We start from the raw sequence: 23,614 nt of genomic DNA, 5'->3' as shown, positions 1-23,614 counted from the left end.
TGCTCCTCCTCCGTGAGCTACGCTCGTGAGATGTTAGTGGGATTGTCAGCGCGGGGACGCACTGTTCCTTGTGCAACCATGCGCTTAATAAATGCCATTAATAATAATAATAAATATACCCGTCGCATGTTTATCATGATAAGTATCGTATTCTGATGCTCCTATTTTATTCTGCTGGACTTTGGCTTATGATGTCATACTGTTTTTAAGGCGCTCCTACGCTTCTGCCTATCTGTACACTACACACTTCATGTATGTACTATTTTTTTGAAAACTAAGAAATAAATATAAAATAAAAAAATAAAAATAATAATAATAATTTAGGGTTTGTCCTAAGAACCACTTTGTTGTGATGTATTTGCAAAAATGGTTCTTGTATGGTTAATGCCTGGAGTTCACTCACTCTAAGAGATGTGATCGCCACAAGGAAAGCTACTTTCCATGTGAGGAACTGTAACTTATATTTATGTAAAGGTTCACATGGGGGACCCATGAGCCTAGTAAGGACAATTTTTAGATTCCGTTCTGGAAAGGGTGGAACTATAGAAGGAATTATCCTTTTAAGTACTTCCATGAACGCTTTGATGGCAGATACCCTAAACAATGACAAGTGTTGTCTGTTTTGTAGGTAAGCTGTTATAGCAGCAAGATTTAATCGTATGGATGTGAATTACAAGTTTGTAAATGAGGAGATAAATAATGTTTTGAATTGAAGCATCTAGTGGATTGATTGTGTTGTTATTGCAGTAAACTACGAATCTTTTCCATTTAGCTGCATAGCATGCTCTAGTGGTAGGACGTCGAGCCTCTTTAATGACGTTCATGCAGTCGTCTGGTGGGAGATTGAGGTAACCAAACTAAGACTTCACGAGCCAGATCGCTAGGTTCAGTTGAGCTAGGTCTGGATGTCTCATCTCTCCATGGTTCTGTGTGAGAAGCTTTGGGGAAAGGTACAACTTTTGGTGTGGAACTACTGAGAGTTCCAGCAGTGTTGTGAACCATGGTTGTCGGGCCCACATTGGAGCAACCAGGATCATTGTGAGAGACTGTTTGAGACTGCACACTAGTAACAGAATGAGCGGGAGAGGCGGAAAAGCGTACGCAAATCTGCCGGACCAGTTCATCCATATCGCATTGCCTTTGGACAGTGGGTGTGGATACCTGGAGGAGAAGCTTGGGCATTTTGAGTTGCATTACGTTAAATGTGTGGCAAACAGATCTAGGTCTGGGTGGCCCCACATTCGAAAAAACGGATGAAGAACTTGCGGATGAAGTTCCTATTCGTGAATCTGCTGTTGACGACTGTGCAGATCCGCAATTTGATTGTGTATCCCAGGTAGAGGCTCTGATAAGATGTATATTTTTTGAGGAATGGCCCATCTCCATATGCTTTGTGCTAGGCATGAAAGCTGCAGAGTGCGTACCTCCCTGTTTTTGTACATAGTACATTGCGGTCATGTTGTCCGTCCGGATGACCTTCCCAGCTGGTGAGCGATGAGTCCGCTGTTAGCACTATTTGTGGAACCGGGTCCAAGAACGACCGCACTTTGGAAAGATTTTGGGTGTTCCACTATTGCAGAGAGCGATATGTGTGGCTGTCCACCAACACCAGATCCGTAAGTTGACCTTGAGCTTGGTTCCACTGTTTTGCTAGATATTCCTGTAATGGACGCAGTCGGAGTCTTGCATAAGGGACAATTAAGATGCAAGAGGCCATCAACCCTATTAGATGCATGAACACTAGAGCTGGTAGCGAGTGTTGTGGTTGAAATTTTGCTACAAGAGCTTGCATACTGGCTATCCTGGCTGGAATGGGGTATGCAAGGGCTTTGGAAGTATCTATTGTTGCACCTAGATACTGTTGGGTGTGGGACGGTTGGAGATGTGACTTGGTGAGGTTTATTGTGAATCCTAAGTTGTGCAGCAGCTGGATTGTGTTGTGTGTTTGTTGTACACAACCGCTGCGTGATTTGGCTTTTATGAGCCAGTCGTCTAGGTAAGGAAACACATGAATGTGTTGTCTTTTTAAGTGGGATGCTACCACCGCAAGGCATTTTGTGAAGACTCTGGGTGCCGTTGTGACTCCGAATGGAAGGACTTTGAACTGGTAATGTTGACCATCCACTACGAACCATAGGTATTTTCTCTGAGCAGGGTGAATATGAATGTGGAAGTGGGCGTCCTTGAGATCTAGAGAGGCAAGGAAGTCGCCTTGTTGGAGCAGTGGGAGGACCTGTTGTGACCATGTGAGTATGTACAGGTTTAATGGTCTGAGGTCTAATATTGGCCTGAGAGTGCCATCCTTTTTTCGAATGAGGAAATAAAGTGAGTAAACCCCTGTACCTTGATGATGCAGGGGAACCGGTTCTATTGCATACTTTTGCAAGAGAGAGAACCTCCTGCTTTATACGCATGAGATGTTCTGTGGACATCAGACGTTGTCTGGGAGGTATGCGGGGGGGGGGGGGGGGGGGTTAAAAGTGTGTTCCAGGCATTAACCATACTGGATCATTTGTCTCACCCACCTGTCTGTGGTGATGGAATTCCAGGTAGGAACTGTGATAGTCTTCCCGGACCGGAGTGGAATGGTCTGGGGGGAGTTGCGGGAAGTCACTGTTTTGTGGTGGGGAGTTGCGGGTGTTAGAACCACGTCCTCTCCCTCGGTTATTGCCTCTGTAAGTTCCTCTAAAATATATAAGTGGAAGAGGTGTTTTTTTGCCAATGGTTTTGGAGGCGCCCCTATAAGAGAAGCGACGAAAGGAACCTCTACTAGTTGTTGCCTGTAGAGCCCCTACAGACTTGGCTGTTTGGACCTACTGTGGACACATCTTTAGAAAAGATGAAAAAGGACACAAACTAGTGTTCCTGATCCAAAGGTTGATTGAGGATGGTAGACTGCACCTCCTGCTTAAAACCAGATTTGTGTAATAACACACTTGTATTAATTGTGGGAGATGCTGTATCCGCTGCATCCAGGGAACATATAATAGAGGTATTTGTGATCAACTTTCCCTTTTGTATGAAATCATTTGCCTTGGTTTTACATTGGTCTGGAAGATGTTGCATGAGCTTTTCAAGGTCATCATAATGAGCCCCGTCATAACTTGCTAGTAAAGCTTGTGAATTAGCAATACACCCAAAATTTGCCGCCTGTGACAACCCTTTTACCGGATGCGTCCAATAGTTTAGACTCGGTCTGGTGGAGGGGCATCGCCTGTGGTTTGGGAATTCACCCGTGTACGGGCATTTGTCACTACTAGTGAATCCAGAGGGAGTTGACCCTTAATGCAAGCTGGATCGCTTGGAGCTGGTTTAGATTTCTTTTCAATTCTCGGATTGAGCACTGTAGCCCTGACAGGATCTTTAAAAACTTCAGGAGCATGTTTAATCATCCCTTTTAGCATAGGGAGAGTATTTGTTGATTTTTGAGGCTGCGAGAAGGTCTCTAAAAAAAATCTTCCTCCAAAGGGTCTGAGTGGAGTTGCACTCCATGATATTGTGCAGCTCTGTTTATTAGTTGCGCAAACCCTATGTTGTCACTTGGAGGAGATGGCCTAGAGGGATATACATCTGGCTCAGGTACATATGGGACATTATAATCATCCCAAGAGTTATGAGGTGGGATACTGTGGGTGTCATCATCAGTATCATTATCATGTGGTGGGTCTATGTCCTCATCCCCTACCCCTATATCCTCATTATCTTGTGGTGCAGGTGAAAGAGGAGGCAGTGGAGTGTGCTGGAGAGAGTATCTTTTTAGGTGGTATAGAAGTGACCTGACCGGTAACTGGGTCGATATGGAGTGTTTTTGTTTAGGATCCGGTGGATCTGGATGAAACTGTTCTTTTGATGCACTGTCTTTTTTCAGCACAGAGGACTTCGGCTCAGAGTGGTGCTTTGGTTTGTCGTCTTTAGCTTTAGGAGGGGTTTTAGCCTCCTCCTGCTTAGGCGGAGATTGACTCCGAACTTTTCTTCGACTCCTAAGATATTGAATTTATTTTGGATCCGAAGCCTTGGGTTGACTAAGTTTCGGTGCCGAAGAGTCTGGTGTCGACGGTACCTTGGGTTTCTCTTTCAGTGCCGAAGATGGTTTCTCAGTACCATGGTGTGGCTGGCTAGAACCCGGGCTGCTTGAAGGCTTTGTGGACTTCGGAGCTGGGCCTGGAGGTGGGGCATCAGAAGTATTGTCACGGTGTCGACCCAGACCTGAAGGTGAAGGTGTTACCGGAGCCTTTTGTTTTTTCGGGGCAAGGGTGTCAATCTCATTACTCACGCTCCGTTGACCTAGAGTAATTGTCTGGTCTTCTGAGTCCGATTCATCAGCTTCGGAGACGCTGGCTTGTTCATCTCCGGTTTCTGGTTCTGGATCGTCGGGCCTGCATTGAAGAGGTTGTCCGGCGCCGAAACGGTTGATCTAGACATTTCGTGACGTCGAGCCCGGCGATCACGTATGGTTTTCTTGGACCTGAAGGAAGCACAGGCCTGGCAGTGTTGATTCTCGTGTTCTGGAGAGAGGCAAAGGTTGCAGACCTCGTGGAGATCTGTGTGTGCACCACTTTCCTTTTTGAATGGAGTCCTTTCCATATGCTGGTTTTGATGGCGTCGATCGGCCCAACAGCATGCATTGACGACCAGACTCAAAGATTTTGTTGGTTCTTGGGATACGCGTCAAGGGAGATGGCGATCGAAACAATACCGTCGAACGGTGAGAGCTTTGCGCGTCGAAGGGGGATCGAATATGACATGGACCCGGAATACAGCAAGTCACATCCAAACCCGATGGTGGAAAAAAACAATCTGGAGATGAAGTCGATGCCCATGCGCACTACTAACCAAAGGAGTAGTCACCTATCTCGTGACTACAAAGACTTCTACAATAACAAAGTGCAAACATCCAAGCCCAACATCAGATGGCGATCTATGCACAAGTATACGATCTACAGCTCATATGCCTCGAACATTGATTATCCCCTTTGCAACTAGTTCCTCACCACTCTTTCTATAGGCCTCAGGAAAATGCTGTACAAGAACCACGATTTGTTTCTAATTGTACCAATCATCTCTCGAAAACAAAACTGCTGATTTGGTGATTAGCCACTGGTTAGCTGCACCTATAACTTTTCTTTTTTCCAGCAAAATTGGTATACTTACTCGACTTATCTGGAAGAAGGGTGTGATGGGGAGTAATCCCCTGCTCCTTGAGCAAATGCTCGCTTCCTTGTGGTATGTACCACAAAGGAATCAAGTGGGGTTTGTCCTCCAATGTAGAAAGGGCCATTGGGAGGGGACTTTAACTTCAATACTTGAGGCATAACTACCATGGCTCTAACTGAATCCATAACTAAATCTGGAGCAGTTTTGAGCATACACTTGAGCATTGGTAGAAACTGAACTGTGCCTTTAGTCATTGAGAGGGTTTCTCCATAGACATAATCATCATCTTGAATGATGTGTATCTCAACCTTATGATGGCGAGCCACTCTATGAATCCTCTGTCATACGCAATAGTATCATTGGTAGAATAGCTTGGTTGGATAAGGCTCACTGTCTGGCTTATCTTGTGGGTCAACGCTGTAGTTATTCCACAGCTCCTGCTCCAGCAGGTTTCTCAGATGGGTCTCCTTCCTCATAATGGCTTCCTGTGCAGAGAAGAGTGTACTGATCCCACTGGAGACTCTACAGAATATGGGCATGGCAAAGGCAGCGGGGAAGAGTGCCTGGGTCTAGAAGGCAGTGGAAGAGGGCTTATAGCCTTGGCTTTGTCTCTCTTTGGCACGGGGTGCAGAAGTTCCTCGAAGGCTAGTCTCGGTTTCTTGGTGGTTGAAGGCAAATTAATCAAGACTTTCCCATCGGGCGGCTTTACGGAAATCTTTCCAATCTCTGGGTAGATAAAAAGTTGCTTCTCTCTAGCATCCAGTTCTTCTGCTAGTCTTTCAAAAATAGGTGCATCAGATCATTTTAAACTTAGCGTTGAGAGCCTAGAGTACTATTTGGCACAGAGTTCAGCCTTGAAGGTGGAGTATCAGTGGCCCTGCGGGCAAGGGTGTTGAGAAATGGGGGTGCTCGACCCCTTTCTTTGGAAACTTGCTGGACTCCGAAGCCTTATCTCAGTGTTGCCCGGAGCCCACTGGATGCCAAATCTCTGAGTGTTTGCGGCTTGATGCCCAGCTCCCTCAGCTGTGGTACTCTGCCTCATCACAAGGGTGTTTCGGTAGGTGGACTTTGAAGTAGCACTCCGCACTGGAATGGTTCTCATGACTGCACTTAGTGTTTCCATCTTCAGGCCCCCAGATGTCAATATCGAAGGTGCCATCAAGTTTTTCTCCCTCTGAGGCACTTTAAGATTAGGTCCTTTGCTGGGCATCAGCTGGTGCATCGGAACTCCAGAAGACCCTTCCTCCTCTAGTTCAACATTTAGAGAGTCTTCTTCACTGAAGAGGTCAGGGGTCTCAATGGATGAGTGTTGCTGCATTTTTAGGTGTGCCCAATGTCTTTCCCTTCAACAACTTCGTGCTGCTTTTCAGCACAAAGCAATACAGGACTCACAGGAGGCCTTGTTGTGCTCACGGAAAAGACAAAGGCCACAGATGCCGTGGTGATCAGGCCAAGGGTGCTGGACCATGCACTGTGGATAAAAACAGATGGGTGCTTGTTCCATCAGCCTCTACCTGCCAGCATTCGTCAAGCTATTCTACAGAAGATCAAGAAAGACCTTCTGTTGCGTCGATTTGATTGCTCGTGGCCAGTCAGGGGATTGATCAACCGCACACAAACATTGCACCTAATCAGGGAAGACATGGAATAGGTCAAGAAGAAAGTAATCACACTTCTACTCACACGCCCACCACCAAATGCACACATTGTGATGATCTCATTCCCTCACACCTACTGATAGAGATCCACCAATCCATCACGTTTTTAGGGACTAAAATGTTAATGCATCTCTCCAGACTGCCTGAAGAGGACACAAATATCTCCTGTACTAAAAAAGTGTGCACTGATCAGAAAGACTTAAATTACTTCCAACTAGTATCTAGTCTGCCTTTCCTGGCTAAATTGGTAGTAAAATGCACCCACGATCAGCTATGCGAACACAAAGAATTTTGGTATACTAGACCACCACCTATAAGGTTTCAGGCCTGGACACAATACTAAGGTCGCCATTCTAAATATCCTAGATGATATATAAACATCACTAGACCAGAACAAATCCCACCTACTAATACTTCTAGATTTATCAGCGGTGTTCGACACGGTCAGCCACAAACGACAGAGAAACTCTGACTCAGAATGGGCTTATCCGAAGCGGTCCTTAACTGGTTCACCTCCTTCTTGCAGAACCGACAACTAAGAGTCACATTTGGCACCACCCTATCTGATGTAGCAGAAATTGACAGGGGTGTTCCACAAGGATCTAAAATGTCATCAACACTACAATTCATACATGGAACCACTCACCGAAATCCTTAAACAATCAAAAATCTCATGCCACATGTATGCTAATGATACTCCGCTCTACATCAAACTCTCAACTTACGAAGATATCCGGAGACTGGATGACACCCTGAGGAAAACACATGACTGGCTGGCACACAACCATCTAAAATGAAAACTGAATTAATTATTTTCTCCCCACCCCTTATATCCCTACAACCACAACCATGGTCTGTTCGTCTTAAATTGCTAAACTGCACCCCAACTATCAGCAACTCCCTAATATCACTAAGCATCACACAAGACTCAAACTTAACATGCGAGCTCACATATAAGCAGCAACCAGAAGCGCCAACATACATATGCACCTTACAAGAAAACTAAAAACATTCATACAGCCAGATGACCTCAAAAGCACAGTTCAATTTCTAGTGCTCTCAAGATTAGACTTATGGGAATGCAACTCCTATAGGTCAACCTAAAGCCAGCCTAGCCCCAATAAAAGCGACATTAAATGCAGCAGCAAGGCTTTTAACAGGCACACCTCATTGCGATCACACTCAGGACCCTCAACTGGCAACCAGTTGAAGCTAGGATCCACATAAAGGTTAGTTAGTTAGTTTATAAATTTATAATGCGCAACAGCTACCCAAAAAGGGTTTCCCGGCGCAGAAGCAGGTCAAGGTGTGATAGACAGATAGCATTCTATTTATCAAACAGCCAGGTTTGTCTCATTACGGAGAGCAGTGGGAAGAGAATTCCAAATTGAGGGGCCTAGGTGTGAGAAGGATTTGCGGCCCATCCGGGCTAATTTGAATTTAGGGACAACAAACCTTCCTTGGGTGGCTGGTCGAAGATTGCGAGAAGGAAGGTATGGCTTGGCCAGGGCCAGCAGGTAGCTGGGAGAATTGCGGGATTTAATTTTGTGCATATAGTTAAGCGCCTTGAATTTTATTTGACTCTCGATTTTCAGCCAGTGTCATTTGCATCATTAAGTCGAGTCATAATAAGGATGTTGGTGCAAAGGGAATTGTATATTGGTATGTTCCGGGCAAGTGTTGGGTGTTGATTGCACTGTATTTGAGTGATTTTCATGCAAATAAACATATTTAAAAAAAAAAAAAAAAAAAAAAAAAGAAAATTAAGTCGAGATGGGGATGGTCTTAGGGACTCCACATAGAAGTCTAACTGCTGCATTTTGGGCCATCTGTAGTCTGTGAATTACCGATTCATTTGATCCCACATAGAGCACATTGCCGTAGTCAAGCCTTGATGTAATTAAGGCATTGACTACGGTTTTTCTAGTCGCTTCTGGTAGCATCCAACAAATTTTCCGCAGCCAATTAATGATGGTGAAGCAGATTGCTGCAACTTTAAATGATTGGGGATGTATACTACGTGCATCATCAATTATGATGCCTAAGTTACGGACTTGTGGTGAGGGGGATGGGAGATCGCCCATTTTGCACGGCCAATGTTGCTGGTTCCAGAGGTCTTTCTGTTTTCCCAACATCAGTACCTCAGTTTTCTCGCCATTTAATTTAAAAAAAATCTTTTGCATCCATGATGCTATATTGTTTAGGCCAGTTTTTAGAGTAGAGGGGGTAGTTGTGTTATGTGAAGATAGGGAAAAAATAATTTGAGAATCATCGGCATAGGAAAACATGGATAAGCCGGATTTCTCAGTCATCTCAGCCAATGGTCTTAAATAAAGATTAAATAATAAAGGGCTGAGGATGGATCCCTGAGGTACCCCATGGGCAAAAGAATGGACTTCAGAGCAGGATGTTTGGGAGAAAACTTGGTTGGAGAGGAAGGCAATGAGCCGATTTAGGGCGGCCCCTCAAATACCCTGTGTTTTGAGTGTATTTATAAGCACCGTGTGGGATAGCGTGTCAAAAGCGGCGCTCAAATCCAAAAGAAAGAGCGCCACTGTGTCACCGTTGTCTAGATGGTGACGTATGCCTTCCATAACCCCAAGTAGGGTGGTTTCAGTCGAAAATCCCGCTCTGAAGCCTGATTAAGATGAATGGAGAAGGTGGTGTGTTGTGGCATACTGAGTTAAGTGAACGTGTTTTTCTAAAATTTTAGACAGCACGGGGAGCAGTGATATAGGACGGTAGTTGCTGGACAACTCTGGCTCCGCATTCGCCTTTTTAAGAAGGGGATGTATCATCGCATGTTTCCATGTCGAAGGGATCTTGGATTCCTCTATTGAAGCATTTAGGAGATGGCTTATCACAGATAGTGCTGAGGTGTTTAACTGTTTTAGTATGGATACGGGTAATGGGTCTTTTGGAGATCCAGATTTGATGTTCTTTAAGAGTATAGTTACATTATCTGTTGTAAGTAGAGGCCATGCCCTAAGAGAATGATCTGGGTCATAGAGTTTGTTTGGTTTGGGGGAGAATGTCCAATACCAAGAGGGTGTTGTGATGGATGGGTTATGGTGGAATGTGCTGTCTGTTCCGATACAATATCTTGATATATTTTGTCAACTTTATGAATAAAGAAGGAAGCTAACACCTCACATTTAAACTGGGTCAGTGCAGGAGGCTGCATTAAGGTTTTAGATCCGGCTAATTCTTTTACCGTATTAAAAAGGGATTCCGAGTAATTTGCCACTTTGGAAATGGTTGCAGTATAAAAGTTTGCTCGTGCCTGTTTACAAAGTTTATGATATTTGTTTAAAGCAATTTTATAGACCAGTTTGGACGCTGAAGTGTAATCCTTTCTCCATTATCTCCATTATCTTTCTAGGATCTTACAATTAGTTTTTACAATTTTAAGTGACTCATCGTACCATGGCGCAGGGGAAAGATGGTTATTAGTTTTTTGATTGGTTAGAGGTAGACAGGTATCTATGGCATCAGTGAGCCAACTTTGCACTGAGGCTGAGAGATGATCGATAGTTTGCTCATATGAAGGTTTTTGGGCATCTAAAAGATCATTGAGACTATCCATATCTAGTTTTTTCCAATTTCTTTTCAGTACCCCCAGTGAGCTGGTAGTGACGCCTTTGTTTATTGGCAATGTAAGGACAAATTTGATCAAATAATGGTCTGACCAACTAGTTGGAAGGGCCGATGAGCAGGAAATCGCTGTTAGATTAGAAAAAATAGGATCTAAAAAATGCCCAGCAGCATGTGTCGGACCGGAGTTTAATAAGTGGAGATTCAGGGAGGCCAGGTCAGAAATGAAATTGGAGATATTTTTACAAGCTGTGTTTTCTATATGTAAGTTTATATCTCCTAGAAGGGTGAAGTTGGCTTTTTTTATACCATATGGAGCAATAAATTCGGCGAAAGTTGAAGACCAGGCTGAGGAGGAATCTGGAGGACGATAAACAAGTATGCCAGAACGCGTAAAATTGGGGGAGAGAGTTAGCTTAAAAAGGGCAGCTTCACAGTTAAGGATGCAAAGATGTTCAAAGTCGCATTTGAATATATTCTTAAAAATAATCGCTATCCCTCCACCGTTTTTTAAATTGCGATCCTTTCTTACTATGGCATAATTTGTGGGCAACGCTGCTGCTATGTCTGGGCCTGAGTTCTCTTGGAGCCAGGTCTCTGTAAGGAAAACTGTGTCGGGTAGGTCATTAAATAATAAATTCAAGATTTGTGTTTCGGCAGCGAGCGACAATTAATACTAATAAAGGTGATTTATTATATAGAGTTTGTGGATTTGGATCGAAAGATGAATTAACGATTCTGGTTTCTCGATTGGGAGTAAAACTAAAACCGCAATTAGCACATGCTTTGAACTCTACCATGGAGTGGGTTCTAGTACAATTAGGCATCAACGGTATCTGGAGAACCTTCAATTTTCAGTGGGGTATTTACATTTGCGGGCATGTGACTTGGTTGCCGGATTTAAGTTATGTGAAATTTCTACCTGCTCAATAGCAGGGCAGGGAGTCTGGCCCTTGGCTCGGTCCAGGCGCGGCTTACCTTCGGCGCGCCCGCTGCGTGTGTACGCTGCGCTCCCGCGTTGTAGCTTGCATTTGTGCCTGGGACCCGCCTCTGACTCCTCCCCCTCTCGGCCGATTGGCTATGGCCTAGGGGTGGTGTCTGGAGCGTCAGAAGAACAACGAGCAATTCGGTCCAATTTTTAAAAAGGGGGTGAGTAATTCTAAGCACAACAAATTCTAATGTGACAGTTTTTAAAAACAAAGAGCGCTGGCAGCACCGATCTGCGCAATGAACACAAGCCTAAATCGTCTGCTCTCTCGCTACAGCGTGCTTTTGAGCCTGGGCCCCGCCTCTGACTCCTCCCCCTCTCGGCCGATTGGCTAAGGCCTAGGGGTGGTGTCTGGAGCGTCAGGAGAGTCAGAAGAACAGCGAGCAATTCGGTCTAATTTTTTAAAAGGGTGTGAATAATTCCAAGCACAACAAATTCTAATGTGACAGTTTTTAAAAACAAAGAGCGCTGGAAGCACCGATCTGCGCAATAAACAGAAGCCTAAATAGTGTGTAATCATCCGCCACTGACAGGAGTAATAGGTTCTGCCTGGCTAGGGCATCACCACAGACAACCAAACCAGAAAGTGCCAGTTCCATAATTGGGGAACTGTGGCAGGAAATGTGTATAGGTTTAGGATTTCCATGGGAGCCTTACTAATAGTCTAATGCAAAAAGAACTGTTGATGGACAGAATGATCTCCGATAAAGTGCCCCTATTTAGGGTGCCCGTTGGTATTGCACCGCCGACCTTGTTCTGCATTCTGTCCATCAACAGTTCTTTTTGCATTTGTCACCCCAAGTGGGACGGGTATGCTCAGACGTGAGTCCCATGCTCTCTGTGCCACTGGAATCAAGCTATCCTGGCTGAAGAGGGGTGAAACCCCGAAACCGGTCCTAGGATGCTTGTTTCCAGTCCAGGGAGGACCTGGCCTGGCAGTTCGGGCTGGACTGTTCCCATTGGGCACAGGGTCAAGACTGATTTGCATATGGCTGGGTCCAAACTGGAAAGGTATGGTGAGCAAAAAAACGATGGATTTAGGCCCAGATCTCTGTACTGGGGTGAATGTATGACATTGTTCTGCATTCTGTCCATCAACTGTTTTTGCATTACTAATAGTCTAAGCAGCAGTAGCTACTTGCATACATAATACACAAAGCTCTACACAACTAAGGTCCCTAATACATGGTGAATAGGATCAATCTATCAGAAGTAGGAAGGGATTCTAGAAGTGCTAAATCCCTCATACTAGAACCAGTCAGATAAAAAAATAAAAAAAAAAAAGAAGTAAAACTCACGCCCACACTTTCACTGGATCTACTTAAAAAATAAGGATGTCCCTACCACCCTTAACAAGAGCAATTACCTCACTCCGGCTTTTCAAAAAGGAAGTTAAAGCCGTACTACTGTAAAAAAGTGCGTCATAATAGAACTATTTTGAAACAGTTATTCATCCAATTATATTTTGCATCCTATTGTTTTTAGACGTAGCTCTTCCAATCCTATATTCAGAGGATCTTATGTAACGAACAAGTTACTTACCTTCGGTAACGATTATCTGGTAGAGACATATGTTAGTTGTAGATTCCTTACCTTTAAATTTTAACCAGGCGTCAGTCTGGATCTGGAGATTTTTCCTTCAGCAATACCCCTGGATGTCGGTAGGTGGCGTCCGTCGACTCCGCGCCCAGAGTTGTGGTCGCCGGGATGATGTTGCTGTGCATACTAAGACACCACCGCTGTGCGCTGACATCAGTTCTGACACGATATTCCACGCCAGAAGCGCAGCGCCGTGTAAAACACTGACCACTGGTGCGCTACAACTAGGCCCCCTTAACCCCTTCCCCGCTCATGACGGAACCACTCCGTCATGAGCCACGGTTGCGCTGTGCTCATGACGGAGTGGTTCCGTCATGCTGCGGCCGTTGGCGGCCGCTCCGCCCACGCGGCGCTAATTCCCCGCCTGTACAGGCGATCAGCGCAGTGGGCGGAGACGTGACGGAACCACTCCGTCATGAGCACAGCTCAACCGTGACTCGTGACGGAGTGGTTCCGTCACGAGTACAGCGGACCCGCAACTGCCCCCAAACCCCCCCAGCGCCGCGGCGGAATTCCTGCCGCGGCGAAGGGGTTAAGAGAGTGCCTATCCCTAGAAATCAGTCCAAAGAGCGGGAAGGATGGGTGAACGCAAAGTCAACGGCCGACACCTACCTACGCGCAATGGTATTGCTGAAGGAAAAATCTACGGATTCAGACTGATGCCAGTGGGAAATTCTAAGGTACGGAATCTAACACTAACAGTCTCTATCAGATATTTGTTTTTACTGTACAACAATTTTCATCAGCTCGCTCTTTGTATAGCACTCCAACGCCGTGATGGTCATGCTCGCACTTTATAAAACACAATAAATAAATTGTTCTGATCGTCGTGTTTAGATTAAAGAACATCCAGACGCGACAAATCCACAGACACCTCTTGACCCCGATAGAGGAAAAATACAATCTAAGGTTAAGTCGGTGTCCATGTACATTGTGACTAAAGGAGAGCTCACAAAGTATCTCAGGACTTGAAGCTAATTTGAAGAAAAACAACTTGTAATGTCCAAGCCCAACACTAGATGGCAGGAGTAAGCACATCATGCGTCTCTACAGCTGCACATGCTATAAATACACCCGTTATCTACCACAAAGATGCTCTAAGGCGTGAATGTGCAATTTTCAAATTCAAGGGTTATATTATATATCACACTGACTGACCATTAGTCAATAAAATCACTTTTTTGCAGCATTACCTATTGTGACAGTACCGTTTTTGCAGAACAAGGTTTACCTAGAAATTAAGCACTGTAGTCCCAGTTAGTCAAGTACCAAATATGATCACATCAGCTTCAATCATTGCTGCAAATGTTATTCTTGATCAGAAAAAAGGTGTATACTTCTTTTGCTAAGGAATACTATGAAAATGGTTACTGTGGTCCAAAATTAAAATTTCTTCAAACAATATAATTTAAACTCTAATGACTGAATGAGTAGCGAATTAGCTGTTATTCTGCACTTACTGTAACAATGCTTCCTCTGAGCATATCTGAAGGAGGTTAGCTGGTGTGGTGGTTTCCAGATTTAAAGCATCACTTTTCTATAGACAAGATTACTACCAAGATAGAGGATATCACTTAGTATTTGCAAAATAAAAAGCAGAAACAATCGCTATCTTGGTGTAAGCAGGCTAAGATTTGAGTACAAGAACAAAATGAAGTGAAGGACAGCCTATGTAAGAAAAGTGTGCACAATTGATGTGACAAAATAAAAGGCATTATGAGAGGCAAATCTGGGAGAAAAATTAATACGAAAGACAGTGTTTACCCCATTAGCCCCATTAGGAGTTGACTAAAGGCATTTCCCTTTTGGTAGGTCTTCAACCTGAAGCAGCTAGACTCCTGGTCAGGAATGAATACATTTACTTCTTTAAAAAAAAAAAAAATCGGTTGATTGTATTAAAACAGAGATCTTATTTTATGGTGCATCACGGGAACAGTTTCTAAGGTTCCATGCATTTCATTCCATTGCAATAGAAAGCCTGGCTACTCACTTGGAATCCTTAAGAGAGTGTAAGCCTGGTTTTGTATGAACCGATCTTCTGAAAATTAGCGCCAGTTTTGGAAGCTGGGACAAATTTTAACATTACTTAACTTACCACACACATGATGTAAGAGAGGATGGCTCCCGATGAACCAATCAAAGCGCCAACAATGGTCAGCAAATTGTTGTTAAGCAGAAAGCCCTCTGCACAAAGAGCCCATCCAGAGTAACTGTTCAATACAGTGATCACTACAGGCATGTCCGCTCCACCGATGGCAGCAGTTAAAGTCACACCCTGAGGAAAAAGAAATTGTCATTAACGGGACTGAATACTTACATAAACACGTTATAAAGGAAACTGATTTGTAATTAATGCACAACTGACACATCAGAAAAAATTAGAATACCTTCCACTATCTGCTCAAACATTTTGTGTGTAAATGCTCCAAGGTATGCTAATGCATTGACAATGTGCGTGGTGATAATAAGAGAGAGAGAGAGAGAGAGAGAGAGAGAGAGAGAGAGAGAGAGAGAGAGAGAGAGAGAGAGAGAGAGAGAGAGATTGGACGCCGATACAGGATGGCGGATTACGAGTGAGCTCCGCTCGGAAGCGGAACATCCTCAACTCGTTTTTGCCTCGTAATGCGGTATTTCATGGCGCTGATGGCGGTATTTGCTTTATGAAGCCGCGGTGAGTCCAGCAACCGCATTATCTCTGCAACTCTCGCAATATTGAGCCTGAAGCCTGCTGCCGTTTAACTCTCTTCACGGAATCGCGGGCGTCCGCCATTTTATATCGCGGTGCTCGCATTCCGTTTTTTTTTTTTGCATGAGATGCGATTTCTTGGATTTGGATCGTGTGAACATACCGCCGGTTCACTGCTAAATGTTTTCCAATGACATACAATTGTGCAGCTCTTCTTTTCTTCCGCTGTCCTTCATTGCCTCCTTACTCATGAGGTAACAGCCTCCGATATAAAAGCATGGAGGATTTTTTTTCACTTTTTCCTGAATACATTTATGTCAGCTGCAACTTATGAAAGTTCACATAATGCCTGCATGGATTTCAGCTGGTTACAAGTTCTTTCAGTCTGTGGCTGTCATGAGTATCGTATACGAGGAAGAACACCCTGATGCCATTGTTACTTACTAAATGTTGTTCCCCCTATTTTTTGTGGTCTCAGGGGTAATGAGTTTTTTGCTCTCATGTTCCTGCATATCACATGCCATATTTTTATGAATGTTGACATTTCTCCACATTGAGTCAGTATTGAAAAAGTCTCTCTACTTTAGCTTAATTTTTCACAGAAGTTTTCTGCCGGGCTTTTATTCACTCCATCATTTCTGACTTTATTTTGGATGGTCTTCACTCCTGCCTTTTTCTAAAAAAAACTAATTTCAAGTGTATGGGCCGCATTCGTCCATTATTACCTTCTATTCATCGATCCTCTTCATATCTCAAGATGGCGAATGAACCTCACACCTCCTCTATATCATCTTCCTCAGGCGCCAAACCTAAGAGACAAAAGAATGACCCGCCCTCCCCCATTCAGTCCTCCCAAAATCCCATTCTGGACTCTATCTTAGAGGAGGTACGTGGTCTTCAACCCTTTATGATCACTACTAATGAAATGCTGAAACAAATTGAAGACCGATGGATAGTCATGGAGGGCAAAGTACTGGAGCTTGAACAACGTGTTGGGGATCTCCATGATGTCTCTACTAAAATTCCGTGGTTAGAGCAAGAAATTCAGAATCTCAAACTGCACACCGAGGATTTGGAAAATCGCAATCGTAGAAATAATCTTCGCCTTTTTGGTTTACCAGAAAATATCGAAGGTCCAGATATGGTGTCATTTCTGAAAAAATTCCTGCCGGACCTCTTAGATCTTCAATCTTCATCTCCTCTCAATATACAACGGGCTCATCGTTTGGGTCGTCTTCAACCTAACTCTAACAAACCTTGTGGTATCATCATGCTTTTCTTAGAATTCACTGAATTGATGCAGGTCCTGAAAGCGGTCAAATCCAAACGACGCCTTACTTGGTCAGGTCATAATATTTTCATCTCACAAGATGTTTCAAACGCAACGAATGCACGTCGTAAGGAATTCTTTGCTCTTCGTCCCCAGATGAGACACTTGAATATTCAATATGGCATCCTCCATCCTTGTCTCTGCAAAATTACTCATGAAGGAAGGCCACGTTCTTTTGATGGTCCTGCTAAACTGAAACTCTATCAATAATATTTCTCCTCGTAGTATGGAAAACTGATGGTCTATTAGTTTTCTTGACTATACTGATAGTTGATCGTTGCTGATTCTATAATTGTATTTTTTGATCTATTTTCTTTTACTTGTTCTTCCTCTATATCATTTCTTTCTTTCCCTATATCTATATCTATATCTATTACTGCGGTTATTCTTTTATTTTTTACTGGGATTTTTTACTGAGGCTTACCTCTTTTGTTTTTTTTCCTTTTCTATTCGCTTGTGCCGCTGTTCCTGTTTGTCGTCAACCTGCCCCTTTCTTCTTTGTTGCTCATTTACTTGCAGATCTGGATTTTATTCCTTGATCTGCGTTTTTCTTTCTTTTTGCTATTCTTTTCTTTCTATTCTCTTCTTTCTTTCTGCTTTCTCCCTTGTATCTCTCTTTTTTTTCGCTTGATGCATTTCCAATGTAATTGAAATGTTTTTCATTATATTCCTTTTGGTGCTTATTTTTCTTTTTTGAGGCTTGTGCCTTTTGCAGTTAGTTGTTGTAGTACATCTTGTTCTTTGTATTCACTTAGTATAGGGTGTTTTTTTTATCCCTAGTCCTTTCCCTGAAGTGTATCATCTCCATCCGTGTCTTACCCTCCCATCCCTCCACTATGTGTAATGTTGTCACATGGAATGTTCGTGGTCTTGGAAACCCCGTAAAGAGACAAAAGGTACTCTCATTTGTCTAAATTGAATTCTCATGCATCATTTATTCAAGAAACGCATTGCAATGATGTAGAATCACTTAAATTGAAAAGACAGTGGGTGGGTCAAGTTGTTTATTCTCCTGCTTCTAATCTGAAGGGTGGTGTAGCTATCCTATTTCATAAATCGATTCAAGCACATATTTTATCTACACAATGCGATAGTGATGGACGTTGGGTAATGGCTAAGGTTGTTATACAAAATAAAGAAATTGTACTGCTGAATATCTACGGTCCTGTTAAACCAGATCCAGATTTCTGGAATAACATTAAGATTTTACTATCTTCTATTGATGGTTCTAATATTATTGTTGCTGGGGACTTTAACCAATGGTTAGACCCATTTTCGGATAGACAATCTAAATGCAAATTTAACCCTGATAAAACTCATAAATCATTTCAATCTGCCATTGCCTCTCGTTCATTATATGATGTTTGGAAGACCTGTAATCCTGATACCCTTGAGTTTACATTTTTTTCTAACGTTCACCATACTCGTTCCAGAATTGATTACATTTTAGTTAGTAAACCCATACTCCCATCCATTCAATCCTCTGAGATCGGATCTATTTTTATTTCTGATCATGCCCCAGTTTTTGCTGCCCTTGACCTCTCTGAGTTCTCCAAAATTTGGTCGCTGGAAACTTAATTGTTTGCTGTCAGATAATACTTTTGTTACTGAAGCCACTACCTTTATTAATGAATTTTTTGCTATTAATAATCCTCTGCACACCTCCTCCTCTAATAACTGGGATGCCTTTAAGGCCTCCTTTCGTGCTTTTGCTATTTCATACTCAGCAAAAAAGAAGAAAACTGCTAAAGCTAAGTATGCCATTTTACTACAACAACTCAAGCTGTTGGAACATACTTCTTTTTCCTCTAAATCTCCCTCCGCTCTTCATGAATTGATTAAAGCCAAATATGCTCTCAGCAAACTTGCCACGATTGATGCATGTAATGTTCTTCTTAAAATTAAATCTAAATATCATGGCGGTCAAAACAAAGCAGGTAAGATGTTGGCCAATTATTTAAAAATTATATCTGAACGTAAATATATAGGTCCTATTCTAAATGAATCTACTAATATTGTGGCTTCTTCAGATGAAGATATTGCTTCTAAATTTCATGATTATTACCAATCATTATATAATGATGATACGAATCCCTCTGATCAAAATGTTTATACTTTTTTTCCGGCCTCCCCATTCCTCCTTTGCCTTCAGATAAATTTGATTTATTAGAAAGTGAAATCACTCTTCAAGAGAGAACGGATGCCATTAAATCCTTAAAAGAAAAAAAGAAAAAAAAAAAGAAGAAAAAAAAATATATCGAAAGCACCAGGTCCTGATGGTCTTTCCGTTGAATTGTTTTCTACTTTTTCCTCCATTTTTGTTACCAAACTTCTGGCCCTTTTTAATTCATTCATTGTTGACTCTAAAGCATCTGGCTCGTTTATGGAGGCCTTGATTGTCCTTATTCCCAAGCCAGATAAGGATCATTCCTCCTGTAAAACTTATCGTCCCATTTCCTTAATCAATTATAACTGTAAGATATTTGCTAAAATCCTCGCCACTCGCCTTGAGAGTATCATCCCACCATTGGTTAAGACTGATCAAACTGGTTTTGTTAAGGGCAGATTGGCTTCGGACAATGCTCACATGTTTGCTAATGTTATCTCCTTCGGTAGGAAATACAAATCCCCATTTGCAGCATTGTCCTTAGATGCTGAAAAGGCTTTCGATCGCATAAACTGGCAATTCATGTTCAATACACTCAAATGGTTTGGTTTTGGTAACATTTTTATTTCTTATGTCAAATTGCTATATTCTTGTCCTCGTGCTAGTGTTTTTGTTAATAATCATTTCTCTAAATCTTTCCCATTATATAGAGGTACTCGCCAGGGGTGTCCTCTATCGCCATTGTTATTTGTATTATGTCTCGAACCTTTCCTGGAACGTATTCGAATTAATTCAGGTATCGCTGGCTTTGCATATAATTCTATTGAAACCAAATTGCCAGCTTATGCTGATGATATCCTGGTGTATAGGTCTGATCCTAATTCCTCCCTTCCACCCTTTTTGGATGAAGTTAAGCTATATTCTAGTGTGTCTGGATATAAGTTGAACTTTTCAAAAACAGAAGTCTTACCCTTAAACTCTCTCTGTTATCAATATATGTTTAAAAATACTAATTTTACTTGGTGCCCCACAAAAATTAAATATCTTGGTATTTGGTTTTCCTCTACACTATCTACCACCATTAGTCATACATTTAATGTTCTAATTACTAAAATACAATCACTACTTCTCTCATGGTCCCCCCTTTATTTGTCTTGGTGGGGTAGATTAGACACTATTAAAATGATGATTGTACCCCATGTCCTTTTTACATTATCGATGCTACCTGTTCGAATTCCTGCTTCATATTTTTCACAGATTAATTCTATTTGTACAAAGTTCTTATGGAATAATAAACACCCCCGCATTGCTCTTATAAAACTTAAACGTCCCAAAACAGAAGGTGGTGTACGTTATCCAGATTTTAAATCTTATCACTCTGCATTTTTTAATTCGTCAATTTTTTTCTTTAACTCATGATTTTGCCGATATACCTATCCCTCGTTGGATTGTTTTTGAGCGTTCCCTATTAAACGATTTTTCTTTTCAAGATAGAATATATATGTCTAATTCCACTTTCATATCAGACAATCCTATTTTAAATTACGACAACTATTATATAATATTTTTTCCCATGGTTTAGATACATATCAATGTTTGTCTTCCACCATTTGGTATAACAAATTTATCAAATATAAACGTAAATCATTTTATTACAAGCATTGAAAGGAGAAGGGAATTATTTTTATCCATCAATTGATCCAACATAATTCTGTTATTCCCTTCCAGGAACTACAATCACAATATAAGTTACCCGATTCATTTATTAATGAAATACCTTTTAATATCAACAGCATTCCAGTCTTATTTATCTTCAAATAATTTCCCTTTAACCTCCACATCACTCACTCCACACTCACCGTTATATAGTGTTTCTCAAGAGCATAGACCTAAAGCTGCTTTCATTTATAAGTTATTGTTCTCATGTTGTTGAACGTCCTAAATCCCCTGTCGAATTACTCTGGGAAACTGACTTATCTATGACACTCCCCATCTCTTCTTGGGATAAATTATGGCTCAAGCTCTTTAAAACCTCTATTGCTGCACGTATTACTCAATCCCTTTATTTCATTTATAGTAGAGCTGTTATTACCCCTGTTTATATATCCAAGTTTTCCCCTACTTTCTCATCCCTCTGTTGGTCTTGCCTTGAAACTACTGGGACTTTACTTCATCAACTTTATGATTGTTCGAATGTTTTAAAGTTCTGGCAATCTATTTGGTCTAAATGTATGATAATATTTCAATGTAATATTCCATTAACAATGCAAAATGTTTTTCTTGGTTCCTCCTCACCTGATTTTGATATTCCTAATCATATTAATCTGTTTGATTTATTTATTGCTATAGCCTTTAAAGTAATTTTGTCCTGTTGGAAAGATAATTCTAAACTGTCATTATTAATTTGGTGGAACTTTGTTTGCTACTGTTTCTTCTCTTACTCTCTCTCAAAAATTAAATCAGACCTACCTTTGGCTACCCTTTACTTCTTATCTTTCTTCACATGCACCTGTATTTTAATTTCACACTTTTTCTCAACCGCTAACTCTTTCTTCCTCTTCTTTTTTCTCCCCCTTTCTTTTCTTTTTTACTCTCTTCTCTTTTCTTCTCTTCTCCTGTTTTGAATTTCTTGCTCATGTATTTTTTTTCTCTCTTCTCTCAAATTACTGGTTGTACTTTATTCATAATGTGTTCATTTGATTGTAATTTGTTCTCTTTTTCTGAAAACGTAATAAAAAATTATTAAAGAGATAGAGATATATATATCTCCTCTGGTTTTATACATCATTTATTGCATCCAACAGATGCGTTTCGGCCATTCGTGCCTTTCTCAATGTTGATTCAATAACGGTTTAGTCAATTTCCCATCCATTTTTTTAAGCTCAATGCTTTGCTCTTATCGGATGATTCATCTGAGGCACTGACAAAGGACTGCAGTATTGCCATGAATCGGACGCTCTCACCTGCACCATCTCGGTGTCTATTAACCACTATATCATAACATAGCAATGTTGCACGAACCCATGCGCATTGGTCATTAATTGTTATAGTAACCGATCGGAGCTGCTGCGACCGGGGTCTCTGTTGCTCAGTGAGTCTTTATTTTTTAACAGACCATTTACATTTGTAAAAACTATTTTAAGGGATAAAAGTGTGTTTCAATATCAAACATGTTTATGTGTTCACTCGTTTATCCTACCAGTGCTTTGCAGTCAGTATTCCCTCTTACCGACCTCGTTTGCACCGCCCCCGATACCTTCTGTGGTCTTGCTGCCTCTTCGCGGGTCCTATTCCCATCCACGCATAAACATGCTCTGTAACCGCACTGTCCATTAAAGCATACAAAAAGTGGCAAGGTACCTGTGAGCCCAGTGTGCTGTTTTTTGCTATTTACTGAATTTTATCTCGTTTCTATCTTTTCAAATTCCTTTCTCATCTCGGTTAATTGTGCCTTTCTGCCTCTATAACCCATCCCTGAAGGAGGGCAGACCAGCCACAAGGCTGCTCATCTACAGAGTAATCACCCTCTGACTGACTTCTCTTATTTTCGGCAAAATGGCGAAGCGTTAATCAGTTTTACAATACAGGTGAGACCTGCATGCTCTCGCATAGTATCAGTATTTTCAAACAGCTGAGAAATGGTGCTGCCAGTATGTTAGGAGTATAGTAGCCCGGCAGAGAAATGTAGGTATTGCCAACCTATTCTTGGTTTGCTGGTGCTTGTAAATGAGCAGAGTAAAAGTGCCAGTGCTTCGATATTGGGAATATTGAATCTCAACTACTATATCCCACTGAAAGCCACTCAGAAATGCCGTATCGCAACAGTGCCGCAAAATGCTTTTAGAAATCGATTTGACAAATACCGATACTCATCACTGAACATGGTCGTTATATTCATATAAACAACATTGTAACACGGACCCGAAGTGCCATTACTTACCATTGCAAATCGGCTGAAAATGGAGACCTGCTTGTTTTGTTGTTGTCTTTCTTCATTCTCTCCATTTAGTTCTTAACATCCCCCTTCACCCCACCCCTTTAGCGCTTGGTGCCTGCACCCGCCTCTCCCTCCTGTTTGCACAGTGCCCAGGCACTACCGCCTCCGAAGGGCAAATAACTTTAAAAAGTGGAAGGGGGCCAGCACCAGGGACCATCACCACACTGGGGCTGGCTCATGAAAAGTGAAGTAGGGGGGCCGTGCTGCCCCCCTCCTGGAGCCATTAAGGACCATGGGGACCACCAGCCCTCAGTGCCAGCTCCTACTATGTCCTGGGGTGCACACCCCCTGGACATAGTGGTTTGCTTTTAGCTTGATGGGAGCTGACCGCTCCTGCCAAGAAAAAGCCGACACTCCAGTTTCAGCAGGCAGGAGCGGTCAAAACGCTCCCGCTTGCTAGTAGTGGAGGTTTAATCTCTGCGGTAGGGAAATAAATGAAACTATTGCTCTTGCACAAAGGAAGCTACATTTCCAGCAGCTCCCTTTGTGCAATAGCAATGC

The 23,614-nt window shown here is 42.2% G+C and overlaps 1 protein-coding gene across 2 annotated transcripts in view; it reads right to left on the bottom strand.

The window, feature by feature from the left end:
• Positions 1-23,614, bottom strand: part of NNT (nicotinamide nucleotide transhydrogenase) — a 391,279-nt gene that overhangs the window by 93,002 nt on the left and 274,663 nt on the right. For both annotated transcript variants that reach the window (XM_085631219.1, XM_085631218.1), the window contains exon 17: positions 15,089-15,268. In XM_085631219.1, the coding sequence (XP_085487345.1) occupies positions 15,089-15,268 (180 nt within the window). The remainder of the gene's footprint in view (positions 1-15,088; positions 15,269-23,614) is intronic.

Source organism: Triturus cristatus, chromosome 2_1 (assembly GCF_964204655.1).
Source record: "Triturus cristatus chromosome 2_1, aTriCri1.1, whole genome shotgun sequence".
In the NCBI taxonomy this organism is placed as follows: Eukaryota; Metazoa; Chordata; class Amphibia; order Caudata; family Salamandridae; genus Triturus; species Triturus cristatus.
Note: the sequence above shows the minus strand (reverse complement) of the source record. Positions and strands in the feature narration are given on the sequence as shown.